The 22,768-nt window shown below is 38.6% G+C and overlaps 1 protein-coding gene across 1 annotated transcript in view; it reads right to left on the bottom strand.

The window, feature by feature from the left end:
• Positions 1 to 22,768, bottom strand: part of NEDD4 (neural precursor cell expressed, developmentally down-regulated 4, E3 ubiquitin protein ligase) — a 139,138-nt gene that overhangs the window by 83,330 nt on the left and 33,040 nt on the right. Inside the window, exon 4 of the mRNA XM_008063062.1 lies at positions 6,465 to 6,518. Within this exon, the coding sequence (XP_008061253.1) occupies positions 6,465 to 6,518 (54 nt within the window). The remainder of the gene's footprint in view (positions 1 to 6,464; positions 6,519 to 22,768) is intronic.

The following is a 22,768-nucleotide window of genomic DNA, read 5'->3' as shown; positions in this document are numbered from 1 at the left end:
TACTTTATTTTCAGTTTACTAAGCAATAAAAGTTTAAAATTTTAATTTCTTTCCCAAATGTCATAGACCAAGGTTAGCATTCTTTTTGAAAGAAACAAATTTGTTTTTAAATAATACTCTGGGGTATATTTAAAACCCTTACCTGAATTTTATAGCTGGAACTTCAGTAATAAATATATACTGGCTCATTCATAGGAAAGTAAAAGGTAAAATAGTTCAGTTGTTTACACCACAGGGTACTACACCCAAGTTGTATTTTTCTAAGTAAGTTTTTTTTTCTAAGTAAAAGCAAATATGTAAAACATATACTCATACTTTGTTTAAAAAAATAAAACTGCTTAAGATAGATCTGTTTTCAATCACAATTTTCTAAACAGTATTTTTAATCAACTAAGACACAACAAAATATAAATATGGGAAGTGATTAAATTGTATGTGTCTAGAATGAGATAGTACTGTGTTTTAGAATGTGTAACAGTTGTAAATTTAGTAATACAATTATTATGTTATATTGGTTTTGTATAGCCCATCTCCTTTAGGATTTTACAGACTTCAGCAACTATTCCCTCATCATCCTTTTTCTTTAAAGAAGGAAGGGTCCTGGCCGGGCTCGGTGGCTTAGCCTGTAATCCCGCGCTTTGGGAGGCCGAAGTGAGTGAATTGCCTGAGCCCGCAGGTTCGAAACCCGCCTGGGCAACTTGGCGAGACCTCATCTCTACAGTAAAAATCAAAAAAATTAGCCGGGTGTGGTAGCGCGTGCCTGTAGTTCCAGCTACTTGGAAGGCTGAGGAGTAAGGATCACCAGAGCCCAGCAGGTCGAGGCTGCGGTGGCCGGGAGCAGCCACTGCACTCCAGTCTGGGCAACTGAGTGAGACTCCAACTCAAAAAAAAAAAAAAAAGAAGAAGAAGGAAGGGTCCTAATTGTTTTACTTTACCTTCAAATAACTTCTTGGATTAAGCTTTCCTTCTTGGAGTAAGCAAGGGATCTAATAACTCAAAGAATGGATCGATTCTAACAAGCTAATCATGGCTATGACCAAAACTTCCAGTTAATAAGAAAAGCTCCAATGATCATTAATATAAAATAATGAACCCCAAGTATTTGGCCAGACAAATGTTTTCTCTTTGGTAAGCTTCACTACAGGTTTCAGTTCCATGTCCCCTGGCTAGATTATAAGCTTCCAGAGTATGGGGACCATAACTAAACATTTCTTCCAATCCTCCTGAGCTCGTTCTGGGCACATAATAAGCACCAGAAAACACAAAACACAAGGTTGGATGGATGACTGCATGATATCACAGCAGTCACTCTGAATGCCTAATGCTTTCTTTCAGAACTTTTTTTTTAAGTCGATCTAGCTGCTACTTCTAAAGAAATATCAAAAAGCACTGCAGCTGGACAAGAAGGAACAATGCTTGAAAAACCTACAAAGAGGGTTTCAATCAAGGAAAGTAATGTAAGAGAGTCATATGCACTTCCTAGCACCCTAGTCTGAGTTTAAACTCTAGAGAGAGGCTGAACAGTTTGCATTGCTGGCTCAGGTCTGGGATTGCATAGGATTTGTACCACTATTATAGTGGTATTATAGTAGTTGCATGAGAAATCAGAGAACCTGCAGTAAAATGTAGTCCCTCAGTCCAACAATTGCCAAGAGAGGAGCATCAACCCTAACCTCAAGTGGAGAAGAAATAGAGAGTGGTGGCAGCCTTCTTCTGGCAGGAATTCATGCAAGTCCTGTATAGAATTTCATATTCTGAGATGAAACAGATAATGTCTTAGGATTGAAGGTCAGGACCCCATGTTCTGAGCTGTTAATTATTGATCATCTCCACAGAAAATAATGTGGTTATCCATATGATATGGATAGACTCTGGGTAATCTTAATCACTGACTAGAACTTTGAAAGCCAAAATCCACTGTGATGGCTAATTGTGTCAACTTGGCTAGGCTATGATACCCAGATGTTTGGTCACATATCAGTATAGATGTTGCTATAAGATATATAGATGTTATTAGCATTTAAATCAGTAAACTTTGAGTAAAACATTAAACTCCACAATGTGGGTGAGCCTTGTCTAGTCAGTTGAAGGTCTTAAGAGCAAACACTGAGGTTTCCTAAGAAGCAGCAATTCTTCCTTAAGACTGCAACATAGAAACCCTGCCTGAGTTCCCAGCTTCTTGGCCTGCCCTACAGATTTCAGACTCAAGACCATACCATCAACTCTTACCTGAATCTCCAGTCTGTCCCACAGATTTTAGATTTGCCAGCCTCCGCAATCATGTGAACTAGTTCCTTAAAATCAATCTCTCTCTCTCCATATATAACATATATACATCATACATACACATAATTTATTTGTTCTGTTTCTCTGGAGGACCCTGACGAATACAACCACTAAAACTGAAAAGCACAGTCTCCACCTAGAATATAGGTGGCTCCTAAAATTTCAGCTGAATGTGTACAGGTTTATCCATTACACTAGTGACACAGAAGTGCTAACCTTTGCATTGGTGGGTAGAATTTTTTTAAAGGTGCATCATTCAGAAGTGTTCCATCATTATGACCACCACCACCACTATCACCATAACCAAACTACTATATTTTATAACACTAAAGTTTTTTTTTGTTTGTTTTTTTTTTTTGTTTTTTTCAGTTGGAGTCTCACTCTGTCACCCAGACTGGAGTGCAGTGGCCGATCCCGGCCACCGCAGCCTCGACCTGCTGGGCTCCGGCGATCCTTCCACCTCAGCCTTCCGAGTAGCCGGAATTACAGGCGTGTGCTACCATGCCTGGCTGATTTTTTGATTTATTGTAGAGATGAGGTCTCGCTGCCCAGGTGGGTCTCGAACCCGTGGGCTCAGGCAATCCACACACCTCAGCCTCCCAAAGGTGCGGGATTACAGGCTCAGCCACCAAGCCCGGCTAACACTGAAGTTTTTATAGTGGCTAGAAAAAAGAAATATAAGCCTACTCTTTCTCACAAGCAAACCTCACTTACATTGCAAACAGTTTTCCAGACAACTAGAAAATTGTTTCTGCTTAAAATTATACTTGTGCTCTTCACCTTATATTTCCAAAGAGAAGTTGTTAGGAAAATGATACATTCTTAATTTAGTTGTGAATTTCAGAGGAGAATAAAGGTAGAATGACAATTACTGTGGCATCAAAGGCCATTTGTTGCTGTGTAATCAGCTCTGTTACTCCACTAATGGCTATTGTTTCTATAATACTTCAGGCGATCTCTAGACTTCAATTACCTGCTAAGACTAGCAAGAAATCTGAGGGACCACAATGACACATACCATCCTGTTTTAATTATCTCTGGCTCCCTTTTACTGGAGAAGTAAATTGCTTGAAAAAAGCTACATTTCCAATGTACAGTAGAGCATCTAACTTAGTAGATACACTAAATAGTATATCTTAGTCAATACACAAGTTATGGAATCAGTGAACTATAAATGCATGACCCTGAATGTTAAATAGTACTTTTTATTTGTATCATGATGAAGAATTTCCTGAGTGTTTTCATAGCCACTGTCTCATTTTATCCTCACAATATGCTATGAGATAGGCAACACAAATATTGTAACCCTCATCTTTTAAACATGAGAAAATATTTTCAGAAGGACTAAATGATTTGTCTAGGGTTTTAAGCTAATTCACCAAATCAGAGGCAGGACTATGATAGAATTTCTGAATCCTTGGTATGGGAATCTATAGTATCTTAATAACTGCATTCTTTGTTTTTGCCTTTAGTTAAAAAATTTTTATTTTCTATTTGTCACATTTGTCAATGTAGAAATATCCAAATGTTAATATTAAAGACAATATTTTCTTCTTCTAACTTATCACGTCACACTGTATGGTACTGTATACATAGTAAATACTCAAGGACTTTTTAAAACATTTTAATTTAATTTTATTACATTGATAAGGCAAGTGGTAATTTATATTTTTTGCTAGAACTTTTTTGAATGAACTACATGCATCAAGTACAACTGACTTAATCTTCCTTTATGTGTGCCAAATAAGTAATACAAAAGTCAAATGGGAATAGTGGTTTATACTGGGACATCCTGAGTTTTAAAATTCTCTGTAGCTTGTCAGTACAGCAATTCTGTTCTTAGTTTTTATTAACTGTCTTTGTTGCTTGAATTAAATATCAGTTTCTTGATGCTTTTATTTTAGGAGGAAATCACTATTGAAATGGTCAAGACAGCTATAAAATTAGATATTAGGATGTATGGAAAAAATTTTTTAAGCCTTTGTTCTTAATTTCTCTGAGATGTATATTTTGCCTTTTCATTTTTGCATTAATCTTTCATGGGAGGAAAAGTAATTACTCTGCTACAGAATATTAATTAAATACTCCAGGAATGTTAATGCACTAATCAGTGTTTGACAAATATCAATTTTGGCAATTGAGAGTCACATCATACTATAGTTATGGGCAAAAGGACTAGATAACTAAGCATAGTGGAAACCACAAATGCGAGCTGTCCTCATTGTGGACAACATGCCAATAACTCAAATAAACAGTTCGCCAATAATATACTCAGGGATCAGCCAGAATTAAAATCAATATCAGTAACAACAGGAAAAATAATAGTAATACCACGATCTAGCAATTCAACTCTAAAACATGTATCTTAGAGAAAGACACAAACACATACATAAAAGGCAAAACAAGAATGTTTATCAACTGGTAATAGCACAAAACTGGGAACAACACTAATATATATAAGGGAAGATAAATACATAAATTAGGGTACCATGACATTTACAGATGATGGAAAACTTTGCATCAGTGAAAATGTGTCACCATGGATCAATCACACAAATATAACAGCAAAAAGGCATGCTAGAAGAATACATTCAGAGAAATATTATTTTTAAAATTCTAAAATAGGCAAAAGAATTTTAAAGGGATTATATATACATGACAAAACTATTCTAAAAAACAAACAAAAAAGATAAACACAAAATTGAGGACTGGGGCTACTTGTTGTTGGGGAAGAAAATGTATGCATATTTCAATATTTATAAACAAAACACCAGCCAGGCCAGGTGGCTCACGCCTGTTATCCCAGCATTTTGGGAATTTAAGGCAGTGGGACCACTGTGTGCACCTGTAGTCACAGCTACTCGGGAGGCGGAGGTGGAAGGATCTCCTAAGCCCAGGAGGTCGAGGCTGTGTTGAGCTGTGATCCTGCCACTGTACTCCATCCTGGGCAACAGAGTGAGAACAGCCTCAAAAATAATAAAAACAAAATGCAAAAAAAAAAAAACCAAAACACCAAACAAACCAAAAAACACCAATACTTAATTTCATCTGTTCCCATCTAGATGAAAAATGGTTCTATAAAGACAAAGAAGAAAAAAAGGAAAACATTTTCTACTCTCTATAAAAAGCAAAAGCACAAACAGAAAACAAAAAGCTCTGTAACTGACCATATCTGATCAACAAATCATCAACATTTGTCACTCAGTCTTAAAAAAAAAAATCAGCCTGTCAGTTAGTAATATAGAGTCTCCTTTGGTAACAAAAAAGTTCCTTTGCTTATTATGATATGAATTAAATATTTCATTGGCAATAACTTCAGTCAATTATCATTTATTGAGAGAAAAATGTAAGCAATCTAACACTAAAAACAGATTCTTTTTAAAAATTTAGTTTTCTATTAGCTAAAAAAAGAATAAAATTGCTTAATTTATTTTTCGATGCTTGTGTTTAGTAACTGACAAGCTTTAAATACATTACACTGTTCTTATGCTTACCAGTTCAAATCTTACAGGTTTAAAATATAAATGTAAGATGCAACAAAGAGGATCTGAAATTGGATCCTGAATTGATAAAATTAGGAAAAGGAAAGAATTTCAAGATAATCTTTAGGAAAACTGAACTATCAAGTTATAAAAATAACATCAAGTTTAACTTTGTTTTTGCCTCTCTAAGAACTGGCCATCCTTCAGGGGACTTTATTTGCTTATTCCTTATCAGTGTAAAGAGGACAGATTTCCTCTGTAGAAGAGTAGAGAAAAGAGAGTGGATAGGCTGTCCATTGGATACAGGTAACCCCAGGAAAAGCTACTGTAGTAAGAAGGCACAACATACGATGCTCTGAGTGACAGCTCCTGGAGCCTTGGTCTGTGAACCAGGAGTTATGGATTAGTGGGAGGGAAGACTGAACAAGGGAGCTGACTTTCCCTGCCCTCTCAAGCAACAACAGGTCTTGAGTAAGACCTTATAATTTGTTGACTATCAGGAAAAGTGCTTGGAAAGGTAGAGAGTAGCACCTGGAGGGAAGAAACACATTGTCATCTCCCTCAACATTCTGCCTAGACTCTTCATAACTACCCCAAGTCATCTCCCAAATCACAGAATCCCTGCTCACTCCCCCTTGGTTATTCTACTGGAACATATTCTTGCTTCATATTTCACACAAGTGCAATGTAACTTACCAATCGATTTTCATCAAACACTTCAAAAAGAAGCCGGTGCTGCTGAGGATGGACCTAAATAAGAAAAACACAAGCTTTCTTTAAAAACAAATGAACATCAATTCCCAGATACAGAGAAATAAATGCTTGAAAATGTTACTATTTGCTAATTCCTGTTATTTAGGATGTGCTTTAAATGACATGAAATATTTAATATAAGTGCAGACCAGTCATGTGTTACTCATTTTCTGATAGTTTTACCATAACAACAAAGTGGAGTTGACTACTCCTATTCAACATAGTACTGGAAGTCCTAGCCAGAGCAATAAGACAAAAAAGAGAAATAAAAGGTATCCAAATAGGAAAAGAGGAAGTCAAATTACTTCTCTTTGCAAATGATATGGTTCTATGTCTAGAAAACCCTAAAGATTCCACCAGAAGACTCTTAGCACACATAATCAACTTCAGTAAAGTCTTGGGTTACAAAATCAATGCTCAGAAATCAGTTGCATTTCTATATACCAACAACATTCAAGTTGAGAACTAAATCAAGAACACAATCCCATTTATAATAGCCAAAAAGAAAAAAAAAACCCAAAACAAAATCTCAGAATAACCAAAGAGGTAAAATGTCTCTGCAATGATAACTACAAAACACTGCTGAAAGATAATCAAGAATAACACAATTGGAAAAACATTCCATGCTCAAGGATTAGAAGAATCATTATTGTTAAAATGTCCATACTGCCTAAAGCAATCCACAAATTCAATGCAGTCCCTATCAAATTACCAGCATCATTTTTTACAGATCTAGGAAAAACAATAGGTAAGTTCATATGGAAGCAAAAAAGAGCCTGAATAGCCAAAGCAATTCTAAGCACAAAGAACAAAGCTGGAAGCATCACACTGCCAGACTTCAAACCTTACTACAAGGTTACAGTAACCAAAACATCATGGTACTGGTACAAAAACAGACATACAGATCAATGGAACAGAATTGAGAACCCAGAAACATATACTAGTGAAAGGACACCCTATTTAATAAATGGGCCGGGAAAACTGGTTAACCATATGCAGAAGAATGAAGCTGGACCCCTTCTTCTCACCATATACAAAATGGATTTGGTTATCTTTCAGATTTGTCTAGGATAGAATGAAAAAGGAATAAAATAAAATGTCAAAAGATTGTTTACATATTTGCAAACATTTAAAAATACAGACTAGATTTTAACATCTTATGATCAGTTTTATTTACTCACTCTTTAAATTTACCAGTTTACAACAGTCCAAAGAGGATATCGATTTTATGGAAATTACTGTTCTCAATCCTTTTAGTTTTGACTTAATAAAACCATTTGTTGCTTCCACTATATAAAGTACATACACAGTCAAAACTATACAAGGCTGGGTACAGTGGCTTATGTCTGTAATCCCAACACTTTGAGAGGCCAAAGCAGGAGAGAATCACTTGAGATCTATTCAAGTGAAGGTTGATGCTCCAGTGAGCCATGATCATGCCACTGCACTCTCGCCTGGGTGACAAAGCAAGACCCTATCTGTAAAAAAATTTTTAAATTCTAAAAAACAAAGTATACACTACACACTGAGTTTTCAATTACTGTTTAGATTTTATAGCATAAGAGAAAAATTTACATGCAATATTTTATTTTTCAAAGTCAGTGCTTTTATTTTTGCAGAAATTTTTCAACATAAGGTAAAAAATCTACTAATAATAAACATGAAGAAAATTAGCACTTTTTTGTACCAGAAGTTAAGATGAGGTACAAAAAAATTCATATTTATGTTTATTTCCCCCTACAATACATATATTACATTGAACACTGTCAAAAGTATTGATAGTCTTCAGAAAAAAGTTCCATATGTGTGACAGAGATATCTAAATATCCCACTCAATATCTACTCTCCCTTCCTTCTAAGAACATAATCCTAATTTTACTTACAGTCACGTGCCCAGATTCACCACACTGTACAACTCTTGGGGAAACCATTAATTTTTTTAAAATTGAAGCACAACATATATTCAGCAAAGCACAAAGTTTACTAATCTCAACTATTCAGTTGATGATTTTTACATATGGATCTGCGTCATCACCCCCCAGATCAAAACATTGAAGACTCCATTCTAGTCTGTATATTGTTGTCTGTGAATGGTGTCCTTTGGAATTGTTCAACATGGAGAGCCTGAATATATCTATCTAAAAATGTATTCCTTGCACCTAGGGACAATCAATGAGGCCAACATAGTGTCAATCATTCGACAGGGCTTCTAGGAGAGTTCTTTAAAGAAGAATGACTCAGCAGGGAGAGATGTCCCTTTTTTGCCCACTGCATTTCTCTTTCCTGCCTAGAATTTGGTTAGAATAGCTGGCACTCCTGTAGCCATATTGTAACCATGGAGCAACTGAGGATAGTAGCCCTAGTCAAAAGCTAGACATGACTGGGGATAGAAAAATTGTGTAAGACAAACCAGGCTCACTTTGGGAGGCGGAGGTGAGCGAATTGCCTGAGACCAGGGGTTTGAAACCACCCTTGGCAACTTGACGCAACCTTGTCTCTACAATAAACAAACAAACAAACAAACAAATAAATAAATAAAATAGCTGAGCACGGTGGTGTACCTGTATTTCCAGCTACTTGGAAGGCTGAGGCAGAAGGATCACCTGAGCCCAGCAGTTCGAGGCTGCAGTGGCCGTGAGCATGCCACTACACTCCAGCCTGGGCAACAGATAAGACTCCTACTCAATACAAAAAAAAAAGAAAGAAAGAAAGAAAGAGAGACATGGAGGGAGGGAGGGGGTGGGGGGGGAGAGAGAGAGATAGCGTAAGACAATAACCTTTTCAAAGAAGAATTTCATCTCTTTAAGGAGGAGATGAAATTGAGCTGAGACTTGAAAGATGAGAGTAATTTAAATAAGAAAGTAGAGAACATTCACAGCAAAGTTATGTGAGGAAAGAAGGCATGGCGGCAATGAGTACACTCTACGGAGATCAAACTAATACCTTTGTATTAGAGAGTGGCAAGAAAAATATGATTAGTTAGGGTAAAGTCAGGGTGGGGACACTGGAATCCAGAAAAAAAGTTAAGAGTTGCCAGGGTGGTGGGGAGAGCGGTTTTAAAAGGAGAAATGACATGATTTAGGTCACATATAAATATTATTTTGTTGGTGGTACACAAAATGAATTGGACTGGAAAGAGACCCCGGAGTTGACAGGAACTGTGGTTCTAGTAACCCAGGCATGAAGTAATCAGAGCTTGCCCAGGATGGCCCCAGTGAGAGAAGGGAGGAAGTCAGGGCTATATAAAACATTTTGGGTGAAAACTCCAAAGAATCAGTGTCTATCAAAGTACCCAGCAGACACTGTAGATGTCCAATGAATATTGCTAAAAACAGAACTATTTGCTGACCTGATTCAAGCTGTAATTAACAGCTTTCTAACAGGATTCTCTGCCTCAATAATCTTATCTGTTTCATCTACCTTTCCTACCATAACTGGAGTAACTTACCTAAAAGACAGTTTAGGCCACCTTTACAACCCTACTTAAAAGTTGTCCTCAACTGTCTAATAACAAAATCCGAATGCCTACGTATGGAATGATCCTTTGTTATCTGAGTTCAATTTGCCTTTCCAGCCTTATCTCCTATAATTATCCCCCTGCCACCCCAATACAGATATACCCTTGGATTTAATCAGACTAGAAACTCAGTACTCATGGCTTACTGCATTTTATGATCTGTACTTCTGCACATGCTAAGGTCTCTTCATTTGCAACACCTTTCCACTCTACAGTCTACTCATCATTTAAGCCTCAGCTCAAAAGTCAAACTCTCCCTCGCGTCCTATCTTCTCATTCACTCCTACTCTTCTGTTTTCAAAGTAGCTTACCACAACTTACTACATGTTGCCTTTTATTAAAGTTAATTGGGCATATCTCCCTACTTAATTATAAATACTATAAAAGACTCATTCTTATGGGGTTTTTTTTGTGTTTGATAAGCACATAATAAATGCAAAATTATACTTAAAGGTGTGTAGTAAGAATACTAATTCAAAGTGGTAACTTGAATACAAACGTTTATCCTCTCTCTGGAGATTCTATTTAAATCATAGGAAGAAAGTTTGAAAAGATATAAAACCATCAGAGCAAAGATAACAGATGGCCATCAGCAGGTGAGCAATTTCAACAGTTCTCTTGTAAACAGATGAAGCAGGGACAGAAGTGATGAAGCCAAAACCATCCTAAGAACTGAGTGTTAAAGCAAAGTGGGCAATGCCCATAAGGACAGAATATTTCATGTGTCATCTTAATCCCTGGATGGCGCACATACATGTACATATACACACCATTATTAGAGATTTTCTCTTTTTGATTTCAAGTGGAGATTTAACAAAAATGTAAGCATCAATGTTAATATGTAAAATATAAATGGTAACTAAAACTGTAACATGTAATTGTTGAATGTTTATGGAGTTTATGTATAGAAACAATAGATGATTTTTCTATTTAATTACTGTTAAGTATAACTGGATTACCAGGGAGCACAGATGTATAAATGGGAAAAAACTGTGCTCAAAGGACAAAGAATATTAGGAAGCAAAAGAAAACAGTTTTTTTTAAATTGTGAGCAGTGTCTTTAGATATATTTGGGAAAGTCTTATATCTGTAAAACAAAAACAGGATACTAAAGAAAGGGAACAATTGGAGAACAAAGAAGAGGTCTGGAAATAAAAATGACTACTGAATTAAAACAGAAGCACTTAAGGGTAAATTTGGGGAAATCTCCCAAAATGTAGAACAGAAAGCTAAGTTGAAGGAAAATGTGAGAAAATTAAAAAGGGGATGTTTTGAACAGATTCAGTGGAAGAATGAACCCCTAATGCCCTAAAACAAATGGTGGGCGAAACAAATGTATGATTTATGGGTCAAAGCTAGCCAGTTGCCTACTTTTTTAACGGCCCATGAGATAAGATTGTTTTTATATTTTTAAATGGTTACATCTCAAATAGACATACAAGAACCTACAACGATAGCCTTGATGTTGCCTCCTGTCTCACAGCATCTACAATATTTACTAGCTGGCCTTTTAAGAAAAAAGTTTGCTGAGCCAGGTCCTAGGACATGCATTGTATGTTATCCATTAATTTCTTTCCTATGTATCTAGAATGGTACTGGTTAAGACGACCCTTGGAAGATGTAAGAACATAGTTGCTCAAATTATTTTCTGGTTTTGTGGTTCACATAAGGACTTCTGACAGAGAAGAACATAATCATTCTAGGTGACCATGTATCCAACTAGGTGAAATCCCCAAATGCTAATACAAACAGAGAGAAGAGAATTATTAAATAAATTATTCACACATAAGAATTTCAGAGCTAAAGGGAAACAGTACTCTTCAGACTGAAATGTTTATCAAAGGTCTAACACAATGAATTTTAAAAACTGTACCTACAAGGCATATCACTGTGAAATTTTAAAACACTAGGATAAAGAATTTTTTGGCTGAACATGGTGTCTCATGCCTATAATCCCAGCACTTTGGGAGGTGGAGGCAAGAGGACTGTCTGAGGTCAGGTGTTCAACAGCAGCCTGGGCAACTTGGCAGGACCTTGTCTCTACAGTAAATCAAAAAATTAGCCAGGTGTGATGGTGCCTGACTGTAGTTCCAGCCACTTGGAAGGCTGAGGAGGAAGGATTGACTGAGCAGGTGGAAGTTGCAGCAGCAGGAGCATGCCACTGTACTCTAGCCTAGGTAACAAAGTGAGACTCCAACCCCCCCAAATTTTTTTTTCAGAAAGAGGGAACAAGAATCATATTTTTCAACAGCAACATGATTAGAAAAGATGGTAAAATAATGCCGTTAAGTTTCTGAGGAAAAATTATACTCAACCTAAAATCCTATGAATGACCAAATATAAGTTGACTATCATTCATCTATCATAGCTGGAAATCCACTTGGGACATGAATGGATGAGCTATTTAATAATAAGGGAGTAATGAGCAGAATAACACACAGAAACAGTTAAAAAGTGGTTCCCTCTGGGAAGCGGGAATAAAAGGGAGGCCAGGGCACCAGAACTTGTTGCTTCTCATTATAAGACCCTTTACACTATCTCATTTTAAAACTATGTACAAATTCTTTCATGAGCTTGTTTTAGTTTATTAAACATGGGAGTAAAACTATAGTCACAAAAAATAGATTACAGGATCATATTTAAGGTGAAAGCAGAAGAAATAATAAAAAATACCAGTGATTAGCTTTTTGAAAAAAGGATACATATGTAAGTCCATAAATGTATGAAACAATAGAGAAAAAAATTTTCCAGAATAGTAACCAATTTTCCTAAAAGAACAAAAGTTTTGATGAGTATTCTTCTACTGTTTTCATAAAAAATCTGCATCAAAGTTCCTAAAAATTCTGCCTGTGATTGTAGGAAAAAACAATATAGATACATCTTAAAAACAGCTTTATTGAGATACAATAAACATACCATACATTTGATCCCTTTAAGGTATACAACTCAATGATTTTTAGTTTACTCATAGAATGTGCAACCACCACAACAATTTTTAGAGCATTTTCACCACCCCAGAAAGAAACCCTGTGCCTTTTAGCTGATACTCCTAATCTCCCCTCAACCTTCCCAGGCAACCATTAATCTACTTTCTGTTTCCATAGATTGACCTATTATGAACATTTCATATAAATGGAATCATCCAATATATGGTCTTTTGCAATTGGCTTCTTTCACTTAGGCTAATGCTTTCAAGGTTCATCCATGTTGTAGCTTGCATCAATACTTCATTTTTACTGATATACAATATATCAATGTATGTATACATCACTGTGTTTATCCATAGTTGGTTCCACGTTTTGACTATTATAAATAATGCTGCTATGAACATTCGTGTGCAAGTTTTGTGCAGACATATGTTGTAAGAACATTGTAACGAGAGGAGGATAGTGGCCAAGCCAGTCAGACTATGTGAGTCCTGGTGTGAGTGAGTGAGTGTATGGAAAATTTTGTGAACATGCAGGTGAGTGAGTGAGCATGAGTGGCTAACTGAGTGAGGGCTAGGGAGCTAGCCAGGGCTCTCCTGGTGCAGCGACTGATGCCACAGCTGCTTGGCGTGGACCCTAGCGATTCCTGGAATGCAGAAGCTGAGCACCATTTCTTCTTTGTTTTAATCAACAAAACCCTTGCTGGGAAGAAAATGCTGGGAGAGACTGACTAAGTGGGGGCTCTTGAGCAAGTAGCCAGGGCCCTCCTGGTATAGCAGCTGGTGCTGCAGCTTCTCTGCTTGGTCCCTGGTGCTTCCCAGGTCGCAGAAACCGAGCATCATTGTTTTTTAAACAGACAAAAGTTTTCCTGTGAAGAAGCAATGGGGAGAGACTGCTGGCTCCAGGCTTTGCCTCACTACTGCAGTAGGAGAGACTGCCTCCCCAGGCTTTGCCTCACTACTTCAGCACCTGGCTGGACCCTGGCAGCAGGGGCTGTGGAGGGAACCCAGAGGAAGAGTCCCGTTGGAAGGGACAAGAGAGGCACTCTACCACCATCTTGAAGGTGGGGCAGGAAAGTGCTCTGACTTGCTCACCACAAAGCAACAGGCCCAATCTCTGTGACTGGCTGATCAACTACTCAGGGGCTGATCATGACCCAGAGGGAATATCCTGAAAGCACAAACTTCAGAGGAACCTGAAGAGAGCTGAGTCCCAGACACTCAAGCCCCTACCTTGATCCAGCCAGGACAAAGGATGTGGCCAGAAAAGGATGAGGAAGAAATCCAAAGAGATCAGTGGTGTGTCTAGGGCTGACCCAAACCCCTTCCTCCGCAGCAATACTCTGAACGTCAGACCCACATAGCTGGGCTGCGACTGAGAGGGACAAACCCAGGTGGAGCCTGGACATCAGTCGTAATAGGAGAACTCCATTCCAAGATAGGCCTGGCTGGGGCACCCCCAACACGAGTACATACCTGAGGAAAAGACAATCCTGCACCTCCCCACCAGAGGAGATCTCCCTGACCATATGAGAGTGGAGTGGAGGACTGTAGTCCCACCCACCTCCATTGCCCCTCCTCCTTCCCTGCTCCAGACACTGGGGAGAGTGAAAGAGGTGGAAGTTCTGCAGGAGTGAGCAGATGAGAGGAATAATTACAGTCTGCCACAAGAGGGTTTTTTTTTCTTTCTAATTTTTTTTAATTTTAAAAAATGTTTGCCTGTTTGTTAGTTCATCTATTTTTTAAAAATTTTCCTTTGTGCATGATTGTGTATGTGAGGGTTTAATCTGTATCACCCCCCCCTTTTTTTGGCAGGTCTTTCTTTTTCTCTTCTCCATTCATTTTATGCTAGGCATGTATGTGTGTTTAGTTTTCCTGGGTTTTTTGTTGCTGTTGTTTGTTTTGTTTCACTTTGTTGTTATTCCAGTTTGTTCTGGCGTGTGTGCATGTGGATGTCTTTGTGTCTGTGTGTTCAATTGTTTTTTGCTTTGGTTTCTGCTTTCATTGTTCTGTGTTTTTTTTATTTTGTTTTTAATTCTTGTACATCTTGTTTCATTCTATTTTTCTCTGTGATCTTCATTGCTGTCACTCTATCTTGGACTCAGGGGGTACACACATGTACCCACTGCATTGTCATATAGAATGATGGTGGGGAGTGGGTCTCAGGGAACACATACCACAATCAGTGAACATTGTAATTTGCAAGTAGTTTCTGAATCCTAGCTCCCATTCCCTACCTTATTAGACTTTCAAAACTACAAGAGATAGCAAAGTTTCCCACCCGCAGTCCTGTTTCAAAATATAACAAACCCAGAGCCCAGATCAGGGAAGAATAGAGGGTTGAGCAAATGTCACAAGGGAAAGCCTCTCCCACTGACATTGAATAAAAGAACTAGAGAGAAAAGCAAGAGTTCTGTCATGAATGAGAAAAAAACAAAGGAAGACCACAGGTAATTTCAAGTGTAATATAGAGAAAACTCCTGAAAAATCAGACCTTGGAGCCCAAACAATGGAAGCCACCAAAGACTGGCCCTAGAATACGACAGGGATTAGGGAATGGATGGAAAGACTGAATAAGACTCAAGAAAGACAAGATACAACACCGAAAAAACTTGTAACAGAGATTTTGGCAATAAAAAAATTTCATCCAGGAAATAAATAACAAGATGACAAGTATGGAAAGCAGAATCAATTTAGCTGAAGAAAGAATCTCAGAACTTAAAGACCAGAACATGGAATTAACCCTAACTGTAAAAAACAGAGAAAGAAAACTCAGAAAATAAGAACAAAGCCTACAAGAGATGTGTGATTATATCAAGAGGCCAAACTTACACCTGAATGGAATCCCAAAAGAAGAAAGGGAACTGGAGAACACCTTGGAGCAAGTATTCCAGGACATAATCTAAGAAAACTTTCCCCACCTCACCAGAGATGTGACCAGCCAAGCACAAGAGATACAGAGAACCCCCACAAGACATCAAATGAAAAGATCAACCCCTAGACACATAGTAACTTGCCTACACAAAGTAGGCACAAAAGAAAAATCCTAAAGGCAGTAAGCGAGAAAAGTCAGACTACCTATTGGGGAAAACCAGTCAGAATAGCAGCAGACCTACTGGCAGAAACACTGCAAGCAAGAAGGAACTGGAGTCCAATATTGAAAGTCCTCAAAGATAAACAATTTCAACCATGAATTTCCTATCCAGCCAAGCTCAGTTTCATCAGTGATGGAGAATTAAATCCTTCCCAGACATCTAATCCCTAAGAGATTATGCAGCTTCCAGACCAGCTCTAAGAAGACACTTAAAAACGTATTAAGCACAGAAGAAAGAAAAAAAAAGAACGACCACACATTTCCCAAGAGAATAGCAGAGCACCGAATCAACAGAGAATACAGCACAACAACAAACTTGAAAACACACACATACATCAACCCCTAAGACAAAAGAAAACAAGCAAACAAACAAACAAATGGAAAAACCCCTTTTAAGAACCTCCTGAGAGTTGAAGATGGTGCCGACTCAATCAGACTATGCAAGTCCCCATTTGAGTGAGTGAGTGTATGGAAAACTTTGTGTATGTGCTGGTGAGCAAGTGGGCATGTGAGTGGCTGACTGAGAGAAGGCTAGGGAGCTAGTGGCCATGGCTCTTCTGGTGCTGTGGTGGGTGCCACAAGCTGCTGGGCTTGGACCCTAGCAATTCCCAGGATGCAGAAAATAAGTGCCATTTTCTTTTTTTTAAATCAACATAACCCTTCCTAGGAAGAAAATACTGGGAGAGACTGTCTAAGTAGGGGCTCGTGAGCAAGTGGCCAGGTCCCTGGTACAACAGCTGGTGCTGCAGCTTCTCTGCATGGTCCTTGGCTCCTCCCAGGTCACAGAAGCTGAGCACCATTTTTTTTCAAACGGACAAAAGTTTTCCTGTGAAAAAAGCAGTGGGGAGATACCATTGCCCCAGGCTCTGCCTCACCATTGCAGCAGGAGAGACTGCTGGCTCCAGGCTTTGCCTCATCACTTAGTGCCTGGCAGGGCACTGGCAGCGGAGGCTGCAGAGGGAGTCCAGAGGCAAAGTCCCATGGAAGAGGACAAGAGAGGCACCCCACTACCATCTTGAAAAGGGATCAGGAAAGTGCTCTGACTTGCTCACCATGGAGCAAAAGACCCAATCTCTGTGACTGGCCAATCGACTACTCAGAGATTGATCGTGACCCAGAGAGAATGTCCTGAAAGCACAAACTTCAGAGGGACCTGATGAATGCTGAGTTCCAGGAGCCCCACCCCCTACCCCAATAAAGCCAGAACAAAGGGTGTGGCCAGAAAAGAATGAGAAAGAACCCCAAAGAGATCAGTGGTGTGTCCAGGGCTGATCCAAACCTGCTCCTCCCCAGCAATCCATTGAACGTCAGACCCACATAGCTGGGCCACAACTGAGAGGGACAAACCCAGGCTGTGCCTGGACATCAGTTGCAATAGGAGAAATCCATTCCAGGAATAGGCCTATTGGGGCACCTCCTGCGAGTACATACCTGGGGAAGGGACAATCCTGCACCTCCCCACCAGAGGAGGTCTCCCTGACAATACGAGAGAGGGAGGGGAGGACTTTAGCCCCACCCAACTCTACTGCCCCTCCTCCTTCCCTGCTCTGGACACTAAGGAGAGAGTGAAAGAGGTGGCTCTGCAGTAGAGATCTGACTAGAAGAACAATTACAGAGTCTGCCACAAGAGGGCAGGTATTTAAAAAAATTTTTTTTTAATTTTAAAATTGTTTGACTGTTTGTTAGTTCATCTATCTTAAAAATGTTTTTCCTTTGTGCATGAATGTGTATGTGAGGGTTTGATCTGCATCCCCCCACAAATTTTTTTCTTTTCGTTTTCTGTTTTTCCTCTTTTATTTGTCGTTTTCTGTTTATGTGTGTATATGAATGACTGTTCATCTTTCAATTTTGTTGCTGTTGGTGGTGTGTTTTTGCTCTTTTGTTCTTCTGGGTTTTAGATTTTCATTTTTTATAGTTTAAGGTGTGTGTCAATATATGTGTGAGGGTTAGTTCTGAGTTCCCTTTTTATTTTCCTGGTCTTTCCGTTTTTCTTCTCCATTAACTTTGTGCTACACATGTGTGTTTGTGTTTAGTTTTCTTGGTTTTTTGTAGATGTGGTTTGTTTTGCTTCACTTTGTTGTTATTCCAGTTTGTTTTGGGGTGTGTGTGTAAGTCTGTGTGTGTGTGTTCAATTGTTTTTTGCATTGGTTTCTGCTTTGCATAAACATATAGAGTGGACACAGGGAGTGGGTCTTAGGGAACACCTACCACAATAAGTGAACGTTGTAATTTGCAAGTAGTTTCTGAATCATAGCTCCCCATCCCCTACTTTATTCGAATTTCAAAAACTACAAAAGACAGCAAAGCTTCCCATCCACCGTCCTATTTCAAAATAGAACAAATCCAGAGCCCAGATCAGGGAAGAATAGAGGACTGAGCAAACATAAGAAATAAAAGCCTCTCCCACTGACACTGAATAATAGAAATAAAGAGAAAAACAAGGGATCTGTCACAAATGAGGAAAAAACCAAAGGAAGACCTCAGGAAATTTCAAGTGTACCAAAGACAAAACTCCTGAAAAATCAGACCTTGGTACCCAAACAACGGAAGTCACCAAAGATTGGCCCCAGAATATGACAGGGAGTAGGGAATGGATGAAAAGAGTGAACAAGACTCAAGAAAGACAAGATGCAACATCAAAAAACTTGTCACAGAGATTTTGGCAATAAAAATTTTCAGCCAGGCAAAAAACAAGATGACAAGCATGGAAAGCAAAATCAATCTAGCTGAAGAAAGAATCTCCAAACTTGAAGACCAGAACATAGAATTAACCTGATCTGTAAAAAACATACAAAGAAGACTCAGAGTGTCAAAGCCTCCAAAAGATGTATAATTATATCAAGCGGCCAAGCCTATGCCTGATTGGTATCCCAGAAGAAGAAAGGGAAATGGAGAATACCTTGGAGTAAGTATTCCAGGAGGTTATCATAGAAAACTTCCCCCATCTCACCAGAGATGTGACCGGCCAAGCACAAGAGATATAGAGAACCTTCACAAGACATCAAATGAAAAGATCAACCCCTAGACACATAGTAATTTGCCTACATAAAGTAGGTACAAAAGAAAAAATCCTAAAGGCAGCAAGACAGAAAGGTCAGACTACCTACCGGGGAAAACCAAACAGAATAGCAACAGACCTATCGGCAGAAACACTACAAACAAAAAGGGACTGAAGCCCTATATTGAAAGTCCTCAAAGATAAATAATTTCAACCAAGAATTTCCTACCCAGCCAAGCTCAGCTTCATCAGTGATGGAGAACTAAAATCCTCCCCAGACATCAAATCCCTCAGAGATTATGCAGCTTCCAGACCAGCTCTATAGGAGACATTTTAAAAGGTATTAAGCACAGAAAAAGAAAAAAAAAAGAATGACCACACACTTCCCAAGAGAACAGCAGAGCAAAGAATCAAGAGAGAATACAGTGCAACAAAAAACTTGAAAACACACACATACATCAACCCCAAAGCCAAAAGAAAACAAGCAAAGAAAAAACTTTATAAGAACCTCATAACAGGGATAAACAATCACATTTCAATAATCAGCCTGAATGTGAATGGACTAAGCACTTCAAACTTTACTATAAGGCTTCAAACTTTAGTCTAAGGTTACAGTAATCAAAACAGCCTGGTATTGGTACAAGAACAGGCATATAGACCAATGGAACAGGATAGAGGTTCCGGAAGCAAAGCCTCAATTTTTCAACCAACTCGTTTTTGATAAAGCCTCCAATAACAACCATTGGGGAGAGGAGAACCTATTCAGTAAATGGTTCTGGGAAAACTGGCTGTTCACATGCAGAAGATTAAAACAGGACCCCTACCTATCACCATGCACAAAAATCAGCTCTAAATGGATCAAAGACCTAAACATAAAACCTCAAACTATAAGAATCTTAGAAAATGCAGGAAAAATCCTTATGGAAATTGGAACTGGCAACCAATTCCTTATCAAAACCCTAAGTGCCCATACCATAAGAAATAAGATAGACAAGTGGGACCTCATCAAACTGATGAGCTTCTGCAAAGAAAAAGAAACCATCAAGAGAGCAGGGAGATACCCCACAGAATGGGAAAAAAATATTTGCCAATTGTGTATCTGACAAAGGCCTAACGTCTAGGATTTACAAGGAACTCAAACATGCCAAAAAGAAAAAAACAAACAGCCCCATTAAAAAGTGGGCAAAAGACAGGAATAGACACTTCTCAAAAGAAGATATACAGGCAGCCAAGAGACACATGAAAAAGTGCTCAGCCTCATTCACCATCAGAGAAATGCAAATCAAAACCACATTGAGATACCACCTAACCCCAGTAAGAATGGCCATCATTAATAAAACAAACAACAACAGATGCTGGTGAGGATGTGGAGAAAAAGGAATGCTTCTACATTGCTGGCAGTAATGCAAACTAGTGTATCCTCTTTGGAAGACAGTGTGGTGATTCCTGAAAGAACTAGAAATTGACCTTCCATATGACCTAGCAATCCCCCTATTGGGAATATACCTAGAGGAACTCAAATCACTCTACAAAAAAGATACCTGTACATGCATGCTTGTTGCAGCTCTATTCACAGTGGCAAAAACATGGAACCAACCATGCTGCCCACTGAAGCTGGACTGGAAAAAAAAAATGTGGCACATATACACAATAGAATATTATTCAGCCATAAAGAAGGACAAACATACGAACTTCGCAGCAACTTGGATGGATTTAGACTCTATCATACTCAGTGATTTATCACAGAAACAAAGACCAGAGTACCTTATGTTCTCACTCATAAGCGGACCTTTAACAATTATCATAATACTAAAAGAAAGAGATTGGCAGTAGTGGGAAACTACCAGGGGATGGGGGGTGGGATTGGCAGTTGAGGGAAACTGCCAGGGAAGGGAAGGCACATCTCATCAACAAGGGTACCTGCATAATGAACATCTGTATACCTAACCCTAAACTGTACCCCACATCTTTAAAATAAAAAAAATTTTTAAATGAATATTGTAAAATAATTACTGTAAAAATTAAAGAAATCAGACAAGCATTTATACAAACAGAAAGCATTACATAAATAGAAAGTATCCTGGCATTTTAGTTTATGTGTTTTATGTCTTTCTACTTTGTTTCTCTATACAACAAATATAAAAATAAATTGTAGCTATATGACCATGGAGAAAGACTCCCAACAGTACAAGAGGATATATAGTAAGTTATAAATTTCTGTCTTATCCTTTTCCCACTTCCAGAGCCAATACTATAAACATATTTTTAGGTCCTTAAAGGGAGTATTCTCTCTCTTTTTTTTTTTTTTAAATGTCAGATATCGGCCGGGTTTGGTGGCTCAGTCTGTAAGGAAGTATTCTCTCTAAGTAGCAGCATCTGAGAGAGCATTTTCTAAAATTTGTTTTTACACAAATAGTAGCATCCCATAAACAATGTTCTGTGCCTTTGTTCCTTCATTTAACATAAGCTAAACGAATGCTCTATCAATACATATAGACCTGGTTCTTTTTAAACTGCTGATTAGGATTTTACTGTATGGATACATCATAATTTACTTAGTGTCCTCTTCTTCCTAGCTAATACAATTCTGATTTTATTCAACTATTTGATGGCAATGTATTTCAGGGATAAAGGGACCCCTTACCCCCAGGGACTGAATTTAGATTCCTCTAAGCCTCAAGGTAATTCCATTTTCCTTACTAATGACTGGGTTGGAAATATATATGTGGCATTATTCTGGCCCAAGGAAAAAAGAGTCAAAATTTTCTGGGAGGTCTTTTGGGAAAAGACTCTTCACATTTTAAAACAGACACATAGGGAAAAACTCTCCCTTTTCTGCCTCTGGACATCAGCACAGGAGGATATGACTTTGGAACTGCTGTAGGTATCTGTGACCATAGAGAGAAAACCAAAAGAATGCTGAAGAAGCTGTGTCAGACATGGCTTCCTTCAGTTCTGCTACTGCCTTTCTCTATGCATCTTGTGATTAGAGATAACCAATGTGTTGATTGTGTAAGCCAGTTTTAGTTGTTACTTCAAGTCTGTTACTTAAACCTGGAAGCATCCTAAATGATACACTTTCTCAGAGAGGCCCTCCCATTACCCCAGGACTAGTGACCCTTCCCCCATTCACTCCCTCGCACTCTGTATTTTCTGTTTCCGGATGTTCAGCACACTGGTAATTATTTTGAGTTACTTCTTCACACTGGTCTGCACTAGATAGTAAGCTTTGTTGAGGGTAAGGACTGTAGCCATCTCATTAACAAGCACTAGCAAAGTGCCTGAGAAACAAGTATAGAAATATACCACATCATGGCAGCACTTTGGGAGGCTGAAGCGAGAGGATTGCTTAAGCCCAAGAGTTTGAGACCAGTCTGGGCAACACAGCAAGACCTCATCTCTACAAAAATAAAAAACTTAGATGGGCCTGGTGGCATGTGCCTGTAGTCCCAGTTACTTGGGAAGCTGAGGCAGAAGGATTGCCTGAGCATAGGAGGTCATGGCTGTAGTGAGCTGTGATCGTGCCACTGTACTCCAGCCCGGGCAACAGTGTGAGACCCTAACTTAAAAAAAAATCACCCCAAATGTGTCTGTGTTGGATGGGGGTACATAGTAGAGCATAAATATATGGAAAATACATGAGAAAAAATCCCAGATCACATAATCAGTGATTGTTTTGTGGAGACGAAATTATGAAATTATGGCTGATTTT

Source organism: Carlito syrichta, unplaced genomic scaffold, assembly GCF_000164805.1.
Source record: "Carlito syrichta isolate Samal-C Ts95f unplaced genomic scaffold, Tarsius_syrichta-2.0.1 Scaffold306510, whole genome shotgun sequence".
Classification (NCBI taxonomy): domain Eukaryota; kingdom Metazoa; phylum Chordata; class Mammalia; order Primates; family Tarsiidae; genus Carlito; species Carlito syrichta.
Note: the sequence above shows the minus strand (reverse complement) of the source record. Positions and strands in the feature narration are given on the sequence as shown.